The following is a 22,206-nucleotide window of genomic DNA, read 5'->3' as shown; positions in this document are numbered from 1 at the left end:
AAGAGCTCTATCCATACTGTTTGTGTCTCATCTAAACTGCTCGATTTCTGTACAGATTTCTTCATGATGTCATTTTCACCCATTTATATCCATGTTCTAATCCCAAGCCTGCTGGTGTAACCAATGCTCCTTTCTAACTTCTGTTGTGTCTCCGTGATGCCACACTTGTGTGTCCCTGCCAGAGTCCTCATGTCTTCTTGTCTTTGTTTAAATGTGAGCTTAACTGGATCACAAAAATTGGGCATTACTGGCATGAACACTTCAGGAAATTGGATTTGGAAGGGAGGCCAAAGTTTGCTCTTAGATACATCCCATGAAGAGTTGTTGACACTCAAAGGAGGGATCTAGAATATCTGTTGGTGAAAAATGTTCACCTTTTCCATTAAATGTGCTGCCGAATTCCGTGATGTCAAATGCTGCACAGAGCATTTAGAAAAACAAAACCTTGCCCACGATTTAAGGGTGGAACTGAACCTGCACAAGAACTAGCAAATCACAGGGAGTTTCCCTAAGAAACAAAGTCTACAAGGAACAAACTTCTTACAGTGGCTTACTGAAAAACACGTATGAAAAAGACAAATATTGGAACTTTAACAATTTTTTATTATCTTAAGAGTGTAAACATCTTTTCTGATGATTGGGAATAAGTTTATTTCAAATTAAAATCCTGTGCTCAGTGACAGGAAAATCAGGTCCTCTATGCAAACTATAAGGGGACAACCATACTTGCCCAGCAGGATTGTCAGTTTCAAGTGTGGGATGGGTTTAGTTTATGACTTTCCCAACGTTTTCTAGGTTTAGATGTGCAAAAATTTGTGCATAATATGGATCCATAAATATGGATACAGCCTTAAGAAAACTCCTTTGCTGATATCTTTCCCCTCTGTTCACAGTGACAGCATAAACCATGTTATTAATTTGCCTGGGGGTTAATCATTGCAAAATATCTCTAAAAGAGTCACTTATTTGAAACCACTTCTAAAATCATTTTGAGCAAGTGATTTTTTTTTCCTGCTGAAAAGATTACAAAAAGTTGTTCTCATGCTTTCCATGTGAGTGTCTATTACAGAGAGCCATCTGCTTTTCCTTTGAGCAGACTTTTCAGCAGGATTCATCCACACTGTAAGCCAATCTCTACCCCATGATCACAAGACTGGGGCTTTTGTTTCTCCTTTTTGAACAAATTCTTACACTCAAGAGCAGGGAAACAAAACAAAAAATGTCTGTGGAGGATGTTTTCTAATTTGCTGCACCTCTGGAAGTATCTCAGACAGTACATACTCTAGAGGTGGTTCATTTCTGAGAGTTCCTAGTAGCCACTGAGCTGATTTGGCACTTTCCAACACTGTCTTCATCCAACTAATGACAGTCTGAAAGATCCAGTGTTTGGGAGCAGCTGTAGAAATACTCATTTTAGAATATGTTGAGATTATATCTGCCTGTAAAGAAAAATAACCTTTGTTTCTGACTTGTTTACTTAAACTTCAAGAAGTAGAAAATGTGCTACATGAATGTTTCTGTCCCTAGAAAATGATGAAGCAGATTAATTATTTTTATTTAATTTTTTTAAAATTCCCACAGTAAGCATTTTCTGATTCATCTCTTTGCCTTTCTTAAATAAACTGATATTATACAGTAGAATTTGAATATGTCATGGTCTGTATTTTCTTTACATTATATGGGGTTTTAAAGAATGGAATATATAAAATTTGACAAAAAATGACCTAATCATGACAACTAACATTTAACCAGACATGTTTTTTCACCATAGGTGTAACATGTCAGGCATGTTTGCACACAAGACTGCCTTGGCCTGTTTTGAGTAGCCAGGCAACTCCCTTTTTGTTCAGACTTTAGAGAGTTTTAGATAAACCTGCAAGAATGGGCTTTTGCAAATTATTTTTTTTTAAAAGAAACTCTTTGGTATTCTGGAGTAAATGTATTTATTTACCAGTATGTAAATGGCTGATTTTAGTGTTTGTGAATACAGAACACTGTGCAGAAATATTGAAATATTAAACTTACTTTGTTTGAAACAACAATGTCTTTCCCTCCCCAAGGTCAGAAACACCTCAATAAATTACTTCCACTGGATATGGAGTTATTTAACATAAGGAGTTTCCAGTGCCATTTAAACTGTATTTTTACAATTTCCTCTGTCAGGAACAATATAATTTGGGTAACCTTGCACTTGGGCAGGTGTTTGATCCCAGCAGAGAGGAGAAGTGGCCTCTGAGCACTATCTAAGCCATCACGAGGAGCTCCTGATCAACACAGATCCACTTTCCTGTGGTGATGGCAGCTGGTGAGCCAGACCCATAATTCAGGGGTACAGCCACTCTGGGGGCTGGGCTGGTGGGGTGGCATGAAGCAGGGCTGGGTGGTGACTCTGTGGGGCACAGGCCCTTCCCGTGGGCTGCCCCAGCTGTAGTGGGTGGCATTGCCATGGGCACTCCCCCCACACCCCATCCTAGCACCAATGTGAGCAGCTCTGTGGGGGCAGCCCCAGGCTGGCACCCACCTTGATGGGCACCCAGCATCTGGCTTGGAGCTGGTGCAGAGCAGGGGAATCCAATTTATTTTATTAAGCAGAGTGTCCCAGAGGCCCATGGTGGGTGTGCAGATGCAGTGGGATGCCTGCCTTGGGCTCCTGTCTGCCTCAGAATGTCCCAGTTCTGGTGACACCCAGGGAGCACTTGCCAGGCTGTGACAACCCAGGGAAAGGGTGTCAGCCTCACGCTGGGCTGTGCCTGTATCGACAGCAGAGCTCCAGCACATCATCTACATTTTCCTTGGAAATACTGGGGAATGATGTAAGGGCTTGGCTGAACGCTGGGGTGAGGCTGACACTAGACCAGGTTGGTGAAAGCCCCCGCCAACCTGATCTAGAATGTTGACAAGGTTGGGGCATCCACACTTTCACTGGGCACCTGCTCCCCCACCACCCCACCCTCGTGACCAGAGGCAGCTCCCTCAGCCTCCCCTTGTGTGCTGTGGGACTCCTCACCATCTCCAAGGCCTGGGCTGGGCCTGTACCCCACACACCAGTACCTTTCCAGGGCTGTGGAGACCAAGAGGGGACAGAGGAATCCATAGGCACTAACCAAATCCCAAAAAAGAGAGGAAGAAAGAAATTTTCCTGTTATTTTTTTGGTTTATTGGTTTGGTTTTTTAAAATTTATTATTTCCCAACATTGAAAAGAACTTCCCATGAAGCAGCTAGAAGGGACCTCCATGTGAAGGCCAACACTTCTTCCTGACATCTGTTGCTTCTCCAAAGAAACAGCTGTCTACGTTCTTGGCTTGGTCTGCTAATATTCTTCATGCAAGGCTGACTTCACTCATCCATCAGGGATTGTTGTTGCCCTCAGACTGAAGAAACCCCACCTCCAGACTCCAGGAACCTCAGTGGCCCTCTTGGGGATAACTCCTGTCACCCCAGCACAGTAGCCTGGTGAAAGCCAAGTCAATTCATGTCTTTCCCTGAGGAGCTCCAGGAAGGGTTGGGTAGGGGAGGAGAAGGAAGGGCTCATATAATGCATAGCAATCAACAAATGAGGGTTGATGCCAGGACATGAATAGGTGAGCTAGTAGGACAGGCCCTGTGTGGAGGCTGGGACTCTGTAATATTCCCTAGCATGTTTGCAAAGAAGAAATTCTTAGGGCTCCATGCTTTTATTATGATAACTTTACTCTTTAAAAAAATTGTCTCAAACTGTTGATGTCATAGCCTAAAAACCTCAGGATGTAAGGTGGTACCAGCAAAGCAGGATGTGGGCATGGAACTGGACAGTTTCCAAAAAACACCTCCTACTTAAGGGGTCATGGGAGCACAGGTGCTGTCACCAAAGTACCAAATAAGGAGGAAGGACAGGATTTTCATCCTTGTCTTGTTGCTTATTTTTCAGTCAGGCAGGTGCGGACTTTGAGCCGCCAGAACTCCTGGAGGCAGGCGCTGCGCGTCGTTCTTCGCGCGTTGGCAACGGCTCTCATGGTGCAAGGGCTGATGCTCCTCCTTCTCCTCCTTCCCCTCCTCCTCCTGCACCGTCGATTGTTGCCATTTTTCAGGCCCAGGGAAAGCGAGTCCCCCTTTGGGTGCTGCCGGCCGCGTCTCTGTGCTGTCCCTCGCAGGGGTGGGCCCGGCTCACTGCTCCAGCGGCTCCCCGGCAGCCCGCTGTCCCTGGGCCGCACCCCGTCCCCTCCTGGGCACAGAGCCAAGCTCTGCATGGCCATCACCAGGGAACTGAGGGCGCTGGCACTCATGGCAGACAGGGGATTTTGTTCCTCCTCTTCCTCCTCTTCCACGGCCTCCTCCTGGCACATGCCTTCCTCTTCAGCCATCATTGTAAGTCCCTTACAAAGCTGGTCTGCCACCTGCCTCGCTCTTCTGGCTTTTCATTCTTCCAGACATTCATCAAGGGCCACTCAGAGCTGGGTGGATGGGGGTCTGCTGCAGAGGGCCCTGCTTCTGTAGTGCCAGAGCACTCAGGGGACAGGTGACATCACAAACAGCCTCTGTGACTGGGCCATGACTGTGGTGTGGGTTGGGTTATGGTGGGCCTGAAAAGTGCCCAGGTATGGGAGAAGCAGGTCATGAGAGCTGAGGGAACCTTTCCTGGTGCCCATCCCACCTGCCATGCTGCTTGTGCAAGAAAAGCTGTCCCTTGGGCACAGGGGCCTCCTGCCACCTCTCCTCAGGAGCCCTTGTCTCCAGCACCCTCCTCACCCCATACTTGGAGCAGCCTCAACATGACCCTGGCAACAGCATTCCAAGAGCATGAAAACCCCACAGGTTTCTAGGAAGAAGGAAAAGCCTACCTGCTACCTTTAGTCAGGGTCCCCCTCATGCTGTTCTCTCCTTTACAGACCAACCTTAACACTGCTTTTTTGGTTTTAATCTTTAGGGATGTTTTTAGTGCTCTCACACATTGTGGTCCACTTCCTGCAATCATCTGGGAATTTCATCACGGCTAAGGCAAAGTTAAAGCACAACTCACAGAGCTTTAGTCTTGCTAACACAAATAACACAACATGGATTAGGCTACCGTTCCAACAACATGGAATAAATGGGAGAGGTGCTATAGAGTAGCAGAGGAGCTTGGTGGACAGCAGTTTGTCAAGAGTAGAAAGCAAGGCCAGAGTTGAGAGAGTCATGTGTGTGACTATGATCTGCTCTTCTGAACAGTTAACACTGAGCTAAGAGAAAGAAGATATATTTTGTCCTTCAGCATCCCAGTAAACTCATGTATATATAAGGATTTGATTAACTCTCCTAACTGGTATCACACAGATGGTTTTGAAAAAGTCAGAAGAGACATTTGGTTAACTCTGAGATGACAAAGGGCAAAACCCAAGACAACTCCTTCAGAATTGAAAAGGAGGGAGTCACAAATATCTGCTCCAAAATACAAGGCTTCAAAAATCAAGGGCAAAGCATTGTTGGACTGTTGGCAGCATCATGGTAACCCATGACGAGTGCATGAAAGAGGGCATTGGCTTCCAGTTCAGGCAGATGATGTGACTGGTACCATGAGAATGCAATAGGTACAAGGAGATGAACACAGAGAAGTCCTCAGTGGGAACAAAACCCACATGGATTAATTACAGTTCATGACCTCCAGCTTTACCATCCAGATGGTTGTCCCTATCAATCAAGTACTTTGGTGTTGCGCTTTCTCAGCATGCCTGTCTGCTCTGAATCACTGGGCTTTTGCTTTTCCAGCGCAGCATTTTCATTTTCTGACTCCACGGACAGGTCCTCTTGGCTTGTTTCTTCTACTTCACTGCAGCTCTCAGAGTGGAATCCAGCATTCTCTGCTATGACAGCAGGATCATCATCACAGCAGCAGCAGCACTCCCCAGTGCCCTGGCTGGGAGGAAGGTCACTCTTCTCCTCCTCCTCAGTGAGAGTTATATCATCCTTTTTCTGCATTAAACCCTGACCACCCGTTCCTGTGGTGAGATCACTTAGCAGGGTTTCATCATAAGGATACTCCTCATCTTCCATGCCCTCCATTCTTTCTGCCAGCTCTTCTGGGGAGGGCTGGCTCAGGTCAGGGTAATCTACGAGGATTGTGTCCGGCTTGCGCTTGAAGCAATCGGAATTCTCGTACACAGGATAGGTCTCTTCTGGATAACCTTAGGAATAAAGGGATATGCAGCTTGGAGTATTACAGCATTTAAAAGGAGTCCTGACCTCAGTGGTGGATGCAAAGTTGGCCAGGACAGTCGTTTTTCCTACTGCCATGTACACATCACAGTATGAAATCCATGGCAAGAGCATGCAAAGTGTGTCTTCTTGGGAGATGATGAAAAAAAATTCACTTACTTTTAGGGAGCCAGGATATCAGTCCTGACTTTCAGAAGTGAAACCTGAGCTTTGCTGGAAGCTGTGGGGGCTAACAGGTAAAAATGGTGTATCTTAGATCTTTGAATGGATCCTTCTTTTTTTTCTGCCTACAGATTGGCTGATGCATGGTTTGAACACTTGCTATCAACAGCATTACTGGGAAAGTTGAAAAAACGGATATATCAATGACTTTGTACATTTCATTTTAGAAATAACATTGTAAACTTGACTTTATGAGCAAAGCTCAAGGCCACTGTTTATGCTTTAAGTTTTGGATAATTTTTGAAGCTTTTTAAAAAGCAAGAAATTAAGTCTGCATTTAAAATTATGATACAGAGCGGCTCAACTAAGATGTCTTGAAAACACATTTATGTACCAGGTAAACACCAAGGAATAGAAAGGACATTAAAATAAATAGTTTTTAAAAGACTTCTTGGAGTTGACTTATACAACACTGGAGCTAACAAAAAATGACTAATCAAAAGTAAAAACTGTAAATTATCTAAAAAATGCAGATCTGATTTCCAAGGGTCTTATGATTGTCATGAAATCCAGCTCAGCACAGAAAAGGAAAGATATAAACCTAGAGCAGCCAAGCCCTAGGAGCAGATGGAATATATGTGAATATTCATATGCCACTTTGGGCAGCACATAGTGCAGTGTTTACACTAAAAGAAATATTGGATACCTCAAAATCTAATTTTTTCTGTTATGGTTGGGGACAGAAAAGCCAAGCAACCTCTTGCAAAGTTTTGAACACTGGCTTCTGGAAAAAGAAGGATAAAGTTAACCAAAACTTGGAAAGGGTCTGGAACTGTGAGTAATCTTTATCCAATTTTTTTTGTAAGGGTAGTGGTAAGAAAGGTTCTTACTTACCTTCCCAATCCGCCATGTAAGGAGCTTCCTCAGCTTCCTTCTCAGGAGAGATGTCATCTATGAATTTTCCTTCTTTCATAACTCTAGTAATTTCTCTGAGTTGTTGAAGTAACATTTTTTCCTGGTCTGTTGTAACATTTTGAGTCCTGCTACAAAATATTAGACATCAGAATTTAGTCCATTGTTATTGAAAGCTATGAGAAGAGGTTGAACCAAACTGTTTGGTCCATGCCAGCAGCACAGTCTGGAGAAACCTGTTGAGGAGTGTCATCCTTCCTCACCATCAGCATGTGCTCAGCTGGGTATAGTTTATCCCTTTATCCAAAAAGCCTCCAATCTAAACAGGTAAAGGAAGGCAGGTAAAGCCAATGTGAGAGCAAGATAAAAGTGACACACAAAAAAGTGTTATGATACAAAAGACACTACAGAAATTTCTTGCCTGTGAAAGTGTGTTAGGTGAGAATTAGGGTGCAGTGCCTTGTATTAAATATTTTAAGGAAATTAAATTCTGAATCTGTGCTACATGTGTAGCTTGTGAGGCTGATCAAAATTTCTCAGAGTGATTAGTCTCAAGACTCTAAAATCTCTCATTATGACCATTAAATGTGCAAGTTGGACAAATCATCATGTCATTATAGAAAGTCAACAATGCAGCCTGGTGGGGAGGTGGGGGGCAGAAACAGGAAGGAAGATTTAAGAATGGAAAGAAGGTATTACAAAAGTGTCACTTGCCCTTTAGAATTACAGGGACTGAGATTTTTATCAGATGGAAAGCAAACTTTTGACTGGTTCTCCACTGCTGGATCTAGTAATTATTACTGCTTAGGTAATACAACTACTACTGTAAAAAAAATGCTTCCAACAGATAAGATCATGTAGTCCTTACATGTTATTTTCTCTGCAAAGAAACAAGGCTTCTAAAAATCTGATGGACAAAAAGGTGGTATTTGGAGGAGGGTGCTCTGCAGTCTGCTAACTCAGTAGGCCAGAATGAGAAAGGCACTGGCTGCCACCAGGGGTGAAAATGGTTCTGACCACTGGTGCTTGTTTCATCTTGAGTTTAAAATTATAATATCTTCAAGTTTAAGTCATTCTTGAGCAGTAATGCCAGTTCAAGCCACTCCTCTGGAGCTCTTTTGGATCTGTGTAGGAGTAAGGAGCTGCTGCCCCCAGTTACTTGTAAGGGTGGCCCTTGGCATGCACAGAATGCTGAACTGCAGGTGGGATGTGAGGTCAGACAGATGATCTCTGGTGATCCCTGGTCTGAAGAGCAGACAGACAGACAGATAATCTCCAAAAGCAGATTCAATGAGTAGGCTGCTCAGTGAAGCATAGGGAAAAGATGGGAAGAGAGGAGCTGGAGGCAGATTTTGGCTTTAGGTGATGTAAGCCTCATTTTAGTTATCAGAATTCTAATAAACTTGCAATGTCCTTCTTCAGGTTTTCCTCTTACCAGCTGCTGGGAGTGGAGCAGCACTCCAAGAGGTACTTTGTGCCACTCTGCCTAAATGGGAGTGATGGTGACACAATGGCTCTTCCACTAAGGGCAGCAAAGTCACACTGGTTCAAAGTAAGATCAGCATCCTGCTGCTGGTTGGTGTGATGATGGTGGAAGTGATGATCCTGGGCTGGATATTGTACACAGCTGTAACTGAACTTAGCTCAGGAGCTGGTTTGATCAGCACCTACCTAGATTAAACTGCTTCCCTGAGATCACTTTTCTGCATTTCCACCAAGGAGCACTTTGCCCCACAGTTTGAAAAGCTGATATCCCAACACTATACATAGGTTACACTGATTTCCCCCAGGCTGTGGTGGCAATCTGTTCCACAAACAACTGAATGTGTGAGACAGCACCTCCCCAAAAGCCTGGCTTATGCAGATGTGGAATCTGAGATGTGAATTAAGAGGCCCTCCAAAAGAAGTGGCTTCACCAGCCTTTGACCAAAGCTGTGACAGAATTGCTGAACTAATCCTCCTTTAACAGACAAAACTGTACCCAATTTGAATATATATCACTTGGCTGAAGACAGAGAGGCCTATCTCTTTAGCACATTGGGCAGATAAGCTGGCTCAGATAACAGGATCAGTCAATGCAGCTGCATCACTGTGGCATTTCATACAGGAAAATTCCCAATATGTGGGATACCCTCATTAGAACATACTCCTGTCTTATTGCAACACAAGGGTTCTGTATTTCAGAATATTCCTCCTCCAAATACCTTGCTTAAAAGGCAGATTTCCCTGCAGACAGGGAGAAACTAAAACCCATGTGTTATTTTGACTTCATTGAAGGCCTCTGGGAAGACTTACTGTAGGTTGCTGGCAGTGTGTAAGACATCTGGCTGCCTGCACATGGGAGATTTACCAGGCTATAATGCACTTAGGAATACTCAGAGGATAACAGATGCAGAAGGTTTACAGTTCAAGAAAAGGTCATTATTTTTGCTGTCAGTATTTGTAGCTCCAACACAAGTATTATTTTTCATAATGGCAATACTTACACTTTGTGGAGTCCCAAAGAGCTCACTAACAGGTAAAGAAAAGGCTTCTTATTCTTACTGTGAGATTAAAACATTTCCTAAAGAGCCATAATGACTGCAGAGAAAATAATCTAAATAATCTAAAATGGCATCTCAGACATGTTAACTGGTATTTTTTTTTTTTTAGCTTCATGATCTTAAGGTAATCACTATCAAAATGCAGCTACATCCCAAAAAATGGCATCCCACTGAGCCTCTCACTCTTCCATATCACCTTTGCTCAGTTTATCATAACAAAGAAGTTTTTCCAGTAGACAGCCTGGTAAACAAGACTTTAAAAACAGGTAGGAGATCTGCATTATTTCTCTTACCTAACTATCAGAAACAGAAATTTTTGGTTACATTGCTGAGGACCTGGCCAGGCAGTTCTTCTTTCCTCTTGCTTTCTTTACCTTGCTTCTCATTTTTCTTACAACATGCTAGGCCTTATTAAAAGTACCTGTACTTGTACTTTTTGATAGTTTTGCATTTCTGGAAGGTTGTTTTCTACTTAACAGTGTAGTAATTCCAATTGGTTTGCTGATTTGGAAGAAAGTCCTCTCAGTTGGTTTGGAGGTTGGCCTTCAATTCATTAAAAAAAAAAAGCAAATCCAAGTTTCTGGCTGTTGCTTTCTACAACACAGGCTGGCTGTTGCTTTGCCATATCTGGTATAAAGGGCCATGGTCTCACCTGGGGTTTTTCAGCATTAGTTGAAACTTGATACCAGTTATTTCTGTCTCTGACTTTTCTCAGTAAAGGTTTCTGTTTAACTACAGATCAATAGATAAAGCTCAAGTCATTTTTACTCTCTTATTCTTTCCTTTTTATTTAAATCCATCAATATCCAGATTGAAAAGCCTAGCTCAGTACTCTAACTACACTTTCTAACCATAGGTTTTATTTTAATAGATTTATCCAATATTAGTGAAATTAATGAGTAGATTAAGAAAGCTTTAAACTGTTTGAAAACAGCTATTTGCTCCATCAAGAGGTGCCTTTCCCCTCGTCTTCAAGGAGGCAACATACAAAATTCTTCATTAAATTCAGATTCTCATTTCCCCTGAGACCTTTAGACCCATCTATATAAATAGTCTGGTTGAACAAAGAAGGGAAGTTCTACTAAATAGAGGCTTTGGGCCAATAACACAGAGCAGAACAAATACTGGATCAGACCCTAAACCGATTTTCTCAGCAAAAAAAAGATTCCATCCTGAGAATCAGCACAATATCTGGGCAGTTCCTAAGCCTATTTCTGTCAGCTCAGAGGAACGTGTAGAGCATTGTGTCAGCTCTCCAGCACAGGGATGAGTGCAGCCAAAGCAGGATCCTTCTGTTGCACTGACAAAACCAGGGCACTTTAGGGGCTCTCCCCCTGGGACCTGGCTGAACATGGGCAGGTTGGGCACCTTGTCTGCCTGAGACTGCACAGGGCACAGCCCAAAGTGGGCAAAACTGCACTCAAAGACAAGTGGTTTGAGCCACAAATGAACAAAATGTGCATGTTCAGCACAGAATTCCTACAGGATGGGTTAAAACAGGCCTTGGCTGATCCAAAGTTAACATGATTTACAACCAGAACAGCTCTCATTTTTTGCAAACCTCACCTTCATAGTTATGGTATTTCAGTTTTCATACTGCAGTTAAGCAGTGTCCTATTGATCTATTCTTTTTACTCCTTATGAAAAACATAGACTTGTTTCCAGTGTTTCTTTGTAACATAGACTGGTGATATCAGATTTCTAGGAAACATTAATAAACATAATAAAATTTTGAATGCTGATTTTACAACCCTTTGTCTTTTATATTTAGAAGCAAATGCATGAATTTAGAGTGGAACTAAGTTATGTAATCAGATTATTATACAATTCTGCCTTAAAGAAAAATGTTATGGTTATTCTAAAAGGAATTTACATAGATTATAACAGCATTTCAATTCAGGAAAATAATCCACAGAACTGGAAAAGAATAATTCAGGATATTATTTTGGTCACATTAAACAGGATGTTTTATGTACTTTAAATGTAGATGGTTTATCTTCTTTTTACATATATCTGTAATTTTCTTCGAAATAACACACTGTACAAAGGGGGGAGATAGGGATAATTGCTTTTCTAGTTAAGGAAATGAAGTTGGAAAAAATTATTTATTTTATATATAGGTACTGAAAATATAAAAACTGCAGAACAAGAATTGGGATGTGTAAAATCAAACTTCTATAATTTGAAGTAGCAATAAAAATGCTGTTTTAATATAGATAATGAAAGAAAGTTGAATTTCTAATCAGAGTGGAAGCTCTCCTTAAAATACTCTAATTTGAAACACACCTGTCATAGGTAGGTCCTACTCTGTTGATTAATTTTTCCATTGCTTCTTCTGTCTCTCTCAGTCTTTCCTGAAGTTGAGTGAGCTCGTAGTCAGCTGTAAAACAAAACAAAAAAAGTCCCTAGGAGCCTTGAAAATGTATCCCTGTCCCATTATCACAGGTAGCAAATGCTATCCAAACCAAACTGCCTTTTAGGAAACTAAAACAGCTTAGAAAGTTCTACCTACCCTTCCTGGCCTAAGAAGGTGAAGAATATTACCAATATTACACCCATTTAAGCAGCACAAAGGCACAGTGGAGCTTCAACATAGTAGGAATGGAGAAATCCATCAACAAACATCCTGCTTTTACAAAGACCTCTATCCTGCACAGATTGCCATGACTTAATGCAACACTGATGTAATTATTTTGCATGTCTGAGACTTAAAAGAAGAGGAAGGGGAATTGGCAGAGAGAAAGGAAGTTACTTCCTCCAAGTCACTCTGTAAGTGGTGACTCAGACTTCAGGTTCCTAATCCAGCGACCTGTCCCCTGCTCTGCTACAGCTTGCTATGAATGCTTTAGGAATATAAATGAAGAGCTCTAGAAAAAAGGCAGAATAATTTTCACTGTTAGTTCTTTGGGATATAATGATGTCAAAGTAAACTTACTGCAAAGTTACTTTCTCTCACCAAGCATCAGAGAAAAAAATATAATTACCACTGCTAATATATTGCCCAAAAATTGCCAGGCACAATCTACAGCACTGAGTACATTAGGTATTCTTAATATGTGCATTAATGTCAAGAAAATTAGAGCTATGTTAAGAAAATTGCCTTCCTGCTACCACTTTCTATAAAGCCTTAAGTACTTTTCTTTCCTATTACAGTTTAGCCAGCTAAACACAACACATTTAAATGCTGTAATGATAACTACTCTTCAAATCCTCAGTAGTAAACTTACTAATTTATCTAATAAGTGCCTACAAATACTTGAATCTATCTCACCAATGTTTAGGAAAGATCAAATTAACATTTCAGAATACTGTTTTCTCTCTTTATTGCACGCATGAAAACTCTGCGCTGCAAAAAAGGGACAAATTAGGGAAGTGCCTGATGATGGCTAAGAATTCACCAATTCAAAAAAAATAAACTAGCTTTCATGGTATCTTTCTATGCTCTTACTAGACTGTTAGGGATTATACAATAATTATAGCTGGACATCCTATTATCCATTTTTAATCATTAGTGACACAGCTTTTCAGCAAATCCGTGCAGTTAATTCAGCAAACCTCATGAAAAGCCATTTCTTCCAGAGGGGCTTGGGATCAGGCTGCTATCACAGCTTCATGGGCTGAATGGGATTAGAAAGTGACAGTGCAGTAATTCTTTTGAACTCTTGCTCATTCCAACACAGAAGATCCTGGATCGGTTTTGGGGGGTTTTTTTGTTGTTTTTTTTTTTTGCTTTACAGTGCACCCAGAACTCAAAGAACCCTGTTGGACCATTAGAGAGTCAACAGCTACACAGCTCCAGCTCAGAGCCATACTCACTGATTTTCCTCTTCATGTTCCCAGGTGTAGCAGGGGGGCATTTCCGCTCTGCAGGAGTAGTTCTTCCCTTGGAAGCCAGCTGATGAGGACAAGAACATGGCCCTTCTATGAGTCACAACAATAGCAATAGATAAGCCCCAGAGGCAATGGAAAAAAATACAGAAAACTGAAATAGGCCAGAAGGCAGCCAGGAAAAAGCACACCCACCAGCAAAACCATTGAATATGCCTGGAAGGTTTTGCCAGCTGAAAATTCTTATCAGACTCTTGGAACAAATAACAACATGTGACATATAAAGTATATATAACGTGTAGCCACATACAACGGGGAAAATAATACTACATGTATATTCAAAATTAATCTAACTTTACTCTAGATGTGCACATTTTCCAGGAGGAAAAAAAATCCCTAAGAAATTTTAATAGGTCAGAAGCCAATGCAGGATCAGAGAAATCCTTCCCCGCATTCTTAGCTACAGTCTTTGCAATAGTAAAATCCACGGGATGTTCCAATCTTTAGACCACCAGCCAAAGGTCCAGCATAAGCATTTTTTTGAGCACAGCTGAAATGGAACAAGGTGCTGAAATGAGTGTATAAATTTTTTTCCCAAGTTTTTTATTTCCCAATACTTCCCCAAATATTTCCCCAAAAACTTTTCAATTTATGTTGCCTTACCTTAAATAAAATGTACAGAATATATAAGAAGATGCCAAATCCATATATAGGGATAATCTGTCCCACAAGGCCTCTTCCACTTCCACCAGTGCTTCCACTGCCACCTCCACCTGCCTTGGCCTTGGCAACTGCTTCAGTGAGGTGAGACCTTGGGAAATGAGGGACAGCTCGGCCGTCGGGAGTGCCGTGGGAATGCATCCTCGGGGGAAAGCGACTGAGCTTCCCTGCAAAAAACCACACAATGGTCATTTCCCTTCTCTTGCTTTCTACCCTTTTACACATTGCATGAACCTGCAGCAGGTGCAAGTGACCTATTTTCTCTGCTTGTTAATTCACCAGCACAGAAGAATAAGTAACTTGTTGGACTAAGTCTGTAATCTCAGCCCTCAGTCTCTTGTGATGTGCAGTGCTGGGAGTTAGGTTTTACTTAAAGCCATTTACTCCTAGCAATTTTTCTCCTACACAATTAGGAGTAGAACCACACAATTAAAATCTCCTGATTTTAAGCAAAGAAAGAGCTGGCAGGGCAATTAACAAAGCAGGAATTTTAATAGGTATATTCTTGTCCGAATACCCAACAGATCAGCATCTCCAGCAGGAAAAAATGCCAGGTTCCTACTTCTTTCTCTCCTCAACATATCAGTTTTCCACTGTGAGCCTGATCTTTCAATACTGCCTAAAGGCATTTAATGTATAAATGTATTAATGTCCAAACCATTATCCACCTAACACCCTGACACACGACTGCAGTGTTTGCTCAGCATAGATTTTTGGTTATTGCCATAAGAAATAGTATTTTACCTGATTTTACCAAGCGAGTAATGAAAGATTAAGAAAAGTGTTTTTACCTCAAGCTGTTCTCCTTAAAAAGGTCTAAGGTAAAGCAGTGTGAGACAGGAGATTGAATATAGCCTGGGACATATTATCTTTGGCATTTTAGAGGGAAATGAATTTAGAGGTTTCTAACCTTTCTAGGCAGAGCTAATTTAACACAAGACAGGAGAGCAAGCATAAATGGATGTACAGATACCAGAGTGAGACTGCAGAGAGCCTGAAATGGTGCTGCAAATGATTTCACGCAACTGAAGGGCACAAGAACCTCAATAAATTTAAGCTCATGCATTATTCCACTTTCTTGCTGCCATCAATTCAACAGTTTTGCTGTGAAATTCACTATTTTACTCCTCTGTGTAGCTGATATCCTGCTTTCCAGCCTGGATGTGCACCTGCACTCCCTTCTACTGACTGGTGTTGGGCTGAGTTACTCAGCTCCTCTGCCATGGAATCTGGTGGTAGGAGGGGTGGATGGAGGCATGGATGGGGATTGCCAGGCTGGGCTGCAGCTCAGTCCCTGATCCCAGCTGGAAAACTCCCCCTCCCTGGCACACATGGCCTGGACACTGCTGCCTGGTGCTGGGACAGGCTGCCTGTGCTTGCAGAAAGAGAATGAAAAGCAGGTTTGAAGTGCTGCTGTAATAACTGACTTTACTTCTGCGAGTATGCAGCTGCAAGTGCTTTTATGAGACACAAGAGAAAAATTTAATTAACATTTGGTCTTGCTAGGAAACACCATCACAGGCAGCTAAATTCCTGAGCACAGAAAATTGCAATAAACACTTACTAGGCAGTGGTATCAATAATTCATGAAGTTTCACTATTAAAAACACATTTTTCTTGTAGATGATAGCACACATTCCATGAGTTCTTTAGTGTAACTGCCAGGGTACCCTACCACTGACCAAGGCCACCCTCAGATTAGCTTAATTTCGAGGAAGCTGTTATCAGGCACCTAAATTTTAGTGAATTATTCAAAGTCTGTGATGGAAAGCATAGCATCTTATTTACAAGAAAGTGCCCCTGCTCCAGCAGCAATGCCCTGCAGCAGTAGGTCACTGTGGAAACGAGTGTGATGTCGTGCAGAGAGCAGCAGCACCAAGGTGGGGATGAAGCAGCAGGGTAGGTAAACACTTATAAAATATCTTACACTTATGCAAATATTGTTTATTTTTAAAAAAGAGAGATATTAAGAAAGCAGAAAATAATTGACAGAGATGAAACTGTATTTACAGCAGATAGCTTTCTAAATTATCCACAAGGCCTCATTTGTGCTTTAAAAGATTCAATTCAATTCAATATATTCAGGCCAAGAGGACAGACACTAGACATTTCATTAGCAAGATAATTTTAAAAGGGAATTTCATGACTCCTGTTTCTAAACCTACCCTATTGATTTTACACTTCTATAATTATTTCCTTAATAAACAAATACTATCTTCTATAGTTTTTTACTGTGAAGAACCCATGCAAATTACTCAGGAAACTGAGGGCACAGGCAACTTGAAAGCAGCATATGCACAAGGCTCTTGAATGCACAGTATATAAATGGAAAATAGAACAATATGGGTGCCACTGTGACCTGAACAAGATTCCACACTTGCAGGGATGAAACACACCACTTTCAAATGGAGACAACAGCATACAGGAACAATAACATCAAGAAAATCAAGTGACACCTGATGAGCACAGAGGGCATGTCTTGTGTCCTTGTTTGCTGCCCTACCCAGCTGCCAGTGGGGCTGGTGTGTAGTTCAACAGGACATTTTCCTGTTCTGGGAATGCTGTGGGAAGAGCACTAACTCTGGTTAGCTTTGAAGGATGCCAAAGTGCTGCTCTGCTTCTGAAATATTTCTCAACTCCCCTGTGACAGCCCGAGCAGACTCATTGCTGTGTGGTAACTCCCACCAAGCACACCCCACCTGGCTTTGCAATCTTTTTACCTAGGACTTATCCTACACATTTAATAATGCTGTCAGCTTTAATGCTTCAAATCAACTTTGCAAACCAGCCACAGGTTAAGCTGTTTTGTTTAACCCAGTCCCTTCAGGAGCTTGAAGTCCAAAAATGAAATTATGGCCCAGAAACATTTGTGATGTTTAAAAGGCTGTAGTTTCTGAATGTAGTCCTTAATGGTATTTTCACATGAGAATGACTGTGGGGTTTTTAATTTTAACAACATTAACACTCAACTGAAAAGCAGCAAATCTTAAAAACTGTATTTACAACACAATGAATAGAGCGACCAACCAGATGATGATACTCAGATCATTCAAGCATCTTTTTTCTCATGAAGGCTGTCATGTGTTCTACTTAAAGGGTTTTAGGAATTGCTACAGGGCCCAACTCAACTATTTATAAAGTCATTTAGACTTATGTTACTGTACTATTCAGCAACTCTTAGTGTAGGTAATATGTGTCTCTGCCACATCATTTTCTTCAGGCAGGCAACTGATGTGTGCATTGCACAAATTCAAGTTGAGCAGGGGGGTTACCTGAACTGTCATATATTGTTTTTGTAAAGCTGATGCCACTTGATTGTAAGAAAGCAGAGTCTGCTGCTGTCAGGGAGTTGTAAGGTTTATCTGAAACTCCCAGCTCAGAGAGTGGCTTTGCAAAATGTGTGGCATTTATTTATGAACACTAGACTTAAAATATACTTTTAAAACTACTAGTATGTCTCCCTTTTGCTCCTCTTTAACAAAAGATAAACATTCTAATGCCTGTCTAGGAATGTAATACAAACACAGTAAGTTCTTTAAGTAAGCTGTTATATATGTGAAATTATAACTGTGAAAAAGAACAACATTCCTGTCTGGAAGATAACATTAACTTCTATAGTCCAATTCTCACCATTTTCCTAAAAGAGACCTCTGAAAACGACTTTATTAGAGAAAGTTCCATTCCCATGCCTAAAGCCTGTTTTGATAAAAAGCCTTCTGGTAACATTGAGTTCTAACAAACTGTACTAAATTTTAAGCATGTTTTATTCAGAGACATTTTGCCCCCAAGACTACCATAAGCACTTTATTAACTTCAAGAATGACATGATTACCTCAAGCCCCTGAAACTCCTGCCAGGTAACTGCAGTTATCAGTGCACTGAGGAGGACAACTAATGACAGAGATATGAATTAAGTGGTTCAATCAAGATTTATTCTTCCAATAAAAAAATAACTTCAGGTGAAATACAATTTGGTCTGCAGAGCAGGTGTAATGAAATCCTTGCCATCAAGTTGAAAACGCGGGCTATAAACTCTCATCTGAAACTGACCAGCTGAGGTGAGTTATTGCACCCTCAGCCAAAGGCAGGTGCTGGGCTGCAACAGGGGAACAAACCTGTGCTGTCCTGTGATCTCTGCAGCAATGATGGGGGGTATTTACAATATTGAGGATGCAGAGAGTATTTATGTTACTTAATTTAATAATTTAACTGCAGCTGCAGGTGGTTAAGCCAACCCATCACAGCACTGCTCAGAAACAGCTGTGCTAGAATGGGTACAAACATCATTCAACACATGGCACTGAAAATAACTGGGGGGCACTGAAAATAATTGGAGGGCACTGAAAATCATTGAGGACAAGTTTGTTGTCAGGATTTTTAAAGCTATTTTCTGTCAGATCAACCTGCAGCCAAAGGAAGGAGCACCACATTTACTGATAACTGCTTGACTGCACTGCCGTGGAATAATGGAGTGTAAAATTCCATCATCTGGTACCACTGTGGGATCTGTTGGAAGATGTGCAGGGGCAAAGTCAATGGGGAGCCAGGTTCCACCTCCCAGAGCATCTGCTCCCACCCCTGCTTCAGGCAGGTGACTGCACAGTCCTCACTTGGGCCTCTATGGGTTTTTCCAGCCTGCAATGGAGCTACACACCTGCAGATCTACAGTGCTGACCAACCTACTTTCAAGTTCTCAAAAATCAAAAATAAACGTGGTAACCATGAAAGGGCTGTTGTGGCATGGAAATCCTGTATTTGGCTTCAAGGTAACACTGTTTTAGCAGTAGCTTCAGCCTGAAGGTCCTTAGAAAACCCTGAAATGGAAAACTAAATAAAATCCATGTCACTGACGAGTGCAGACATGGAAGAACCAGGCTGTTGGAAGGATGCAGAAGACAGTGAGTGAGCATGAGTCCCTGTGGGACAGCACCCTGAAGAACTGTAAATTCTCTGTGCTCCCACCAGCCTCACCTCTGACTTGCAGGCAGCCCTGGGCAAAACTCCTTCTCTGCCAAGACCAGGGGTTATGGTACCAGCTTCTCTTGTGAAGTGCCTTGGACAAAAATAACCTCTACAGTACAAGGCAATGGGCATGAAAAGGACGGGAGATGTTTGTATGATCCCATTCCTTGAGAACTTAAAGGGAGGACACGGAGTGGGAGAGCAGGCACGGGGACACAGCCTGGGGGGCCACATGGACAGGACATGAGCCTAAAATAAATCCATCACACGGCGCCACAGCACTATGAGGACCTGGTGCATGAAAACTAAAGTTTAAAACACTGGCATAGGAAACCGAACAATGAAGACGATTAAAATGAATTTTTATTTCGTATGCAACAACAAAAGCATTCCATACACAAAATAACAAAAAAATGAAGGGATGTATTGCAATGAAAAAAAAAACAAAACAAACGGAAAAAGTGGAATGAATATGTCGCTTTTCGGGAAGCTTTAATACCCCGCACATAAATAAAACAAATTTAGAAGTTTCTAAACTACTTAGAAAAACAAGAAAGTAGATTACAGCGGTCACCACGAGTGACTCCTCCGGCACTGCAAGCGTCGCTAAGGGATGAGCACGGGGGAGAGACGCGCCAAGAGCGAACCACGCTACGTTTCCATAGCGGGCGGCGGAGCTCCCTGCGGGCAGCCGCGGCCCCTCACGGAGCCCCCACAGCCCGCCCGCCCCGGGCTCACCCCCAGCGGGACCGCGGCGTCCCGGCGGGGGATTGGGGGACAAGGAGGGGCGGCGGCGAGGAGCGGCCTCTTACCCTCGGGCGGCGCGGCGCCGGGCTCCGGCCTGCCGCCGGCCCGGGGCAGGAGGGTGCGCGGCAGGAGCAGGGAGACGCAGAGCACCAGGCAGGACACGGCGGCCACCCGGCAGCACGTCCAGGCCGCCATGGCGGAGCGCGGCGCAGGCGCGCGCAGGCGCCGCGCGGGAGCCTGAGGGGAGCGCGGGGGGAGCGCGGGAGAAGGCGCTGGAAACGTGCGGGAATGGCAGGGAATGGAAACGTGTGGGGATGGCAGGGAATGGAAACGTGTGGGGATGGCAGGGAATGGGCTGGGCTGCGGCCCTGGGAACGTGTGGGGATTGCAGGGAATGGGCTGGCCTGTGGCCTCGACGACACCCCTGAGCCTCTGACCGCGGCGGAGGGAACACGGAGCTCCCCTTCTTCTCCTTCAGTGCCTGAAGGGAGCCTGCAGGAAGGATGGAGAGCGGTGTTCTACGTGTAGTGACAGGACCCAGGGGGAATGGCTTCAAACTGAAAGAGAGTAGGCTTAGATTAGATATGAAAGATGCGTGATGTCTTTAAAAACAATTTGATGGGTGTTAATGTCTTTAAGACTCGTTTCAATGTCTCTACTGACTTTGGGCAGCGGGTTTGCTGCAGAGTGCAGACCCGACATATGCAGGGGAAGGCACAAGCCTCAACTTCAAAACTTTGGGGCAAAACAGCATGTTCAAGGGGGAATATGTGGTAGGCGGTTCGGGAAGGCTGTGCCTTCCTAGTACCTCAGCCAGTGGGAAAAGGAAGAGGGGAACACGCAGCAAGGAATTAGAATAAAAGGAGGCTGATCCTTCCAAAATGGAGAGGAAGAAAACCCTGTAGGTGTGCCCCAGTGGATTGTCTCCCTTTATTCAAATAAAGCTATCTAATTCTCAAATTCTAGGACAAAAACCTCTGGTGTTTGTGCATTTTCCTCGAAACAAATGCTCTCAAGTAACCCCAGCACGAACTCAAATGACCTCAAGAAACCCCAACTGACCTCAACAAACCCCGGATTCCGGCCAGAGTCCGGACTGGAGTTGGCAAAAAGAAAAACCCATGCCGGATTATGGCCGGAGTCTGGAATGGAGTCGGAAAATTAGAAAACCCGGACCGGATTCCAGTCGGAGTCCAGATTCAGTCAGAGTCCAGATTCTGGCCAGAGTCCGGAATGGAGTCAGAAAATTGGAAAACCCGGACTGGATTCCAACCAGATTCTGGAATAGAGGCAGCAAATTGGAAAATCTAGACTGGATTCCAGCCAGGATCCAGAATAAAGTGGGCATAAAAGGAAAACCTGGACCGGATTATGTCCAGAGTCTGGAATGGAGTTGGCAAATTGGAAAACCTGGATGAGATTCCAGCCGGGGTCCAGAATGGAGTTGGCAAAAAGGAAAACCCATTCCAGACTCTGGCCAGGGTCTGGAGTCAGCAACAGTTTTGTTTGTTGTTTTTTTTCCCCAGGGTGTTTATAGCATCATGGTCTTCAAGATCTCTACCAACCCAGACCGCTCTGTGGTTGTTCCTTACCTCCCATAACCATTTCCCAGGCTCTGGTCCTTGCTTGCTTGTAGCACTTGAACTTTCTGGGGGGAAAAAAAAGATCTCCCCTGTGCTGTGTTTTTCCCTGCTCTGCAGTGTCACAGCTGGTCTCTGATGGAGGCAGTGATGGGGTAGGTGGGCACAGGGTGCACAAGGCTTGGAGCATCCACGGGAGTGTGGTTCCCATTCTCCCTGGTCTGAGACAGGGCCAGGACCTTTCCTGTGGCAGGACTGCTGGAAGAATTAGGGCAGCTAGGCTGCAAGTGTAAGAAGGGAGTTTGGGTAAAAACACTGCTTGAGGCCATGGCTAACCTGGATTGTTATCCAGGTTTGTTTCCTTGTGCATTTGTTTCCTTCCTTTGTGCATATGGGACAGATGTAGAAAAGTTCAGACCATATTTAAGCTTAAATCAATTTACTTCAACTATCTTAAACAACAAAAATCAGAAATGTGCATATATGTTCAAAAGAGGGTGTGAAATATACCTCTTGTCAGTGCATTTGTTTAGGGTGCTGCTGTGCAAAGTCATCCTGAAACCAGCTCCCTATTGCACTAACA

The 22,206-nt window shown here is 43.1% G+C and overlaps 1 protein-coding gene across 2 annotated transcripts; it reads right to left on the bottom strand.

Moving 5' to 3' along the window:
- Window positions 1-4,198: 4,198 nt before the first annotated feature.
- On the bottom strand, window positions 4,199-20,239 carry RIC3 (RIC3 acetylcholine receptor chaperone). 2 transcript variants are annotated; one of them, XM_054275982.1, is made up of 6 exons: window positions 20,109-20,239; window positions 14,278-14,501; window positions 13,603-13,681; window positions 12,073-12,166; window positions 7,226-7,374; window positions 4,199-6,138 (listed from the first exon to the last, which is right to left on the bottom strand). In XM_054275982.1, exons 1-6 carry the CDS (start codon window positions 20,236-20,238, stop codon window positions 5,648-5,650), a joined length of 1,167 nt encoding a protein of 388 aa, XP_054131957.1. In that variant the 5' UTR covers window position 20,239; the 3' UTR covers window positions 4,199-5,647. The 2 variants fall into 2 exon arrangements, with proteins under 2 accessions (XP_054131957.1, XP_054131958.1); XM_054275983.1 differs by having other exon boundaries at window positions 7,226-7,371.
- Between the last annotated feature and the right edge of the window lie 1,967 nt (window positions 20,240-22,206).

This window comes from Melozone crissalis, unplaced genomic scaffold (assembly GCF_028551555.1).
Source record: "Melozone crissalis strain CALT ecotype California unplaced genomic scaffold, PUWL_Pcris_2 ptg000018l_1, whole genome shotgun sequence".
NCBI classification, from domain to species: domain Eukaryota; kingdom Metazoa; phylum Chordata; class Aves; order Passeriformes; family Passerellidae; genus Melozone; species Melozone crissalis.
This window is presented reverse-complemented; position numbering and strand designations above follow the sequence as displayed.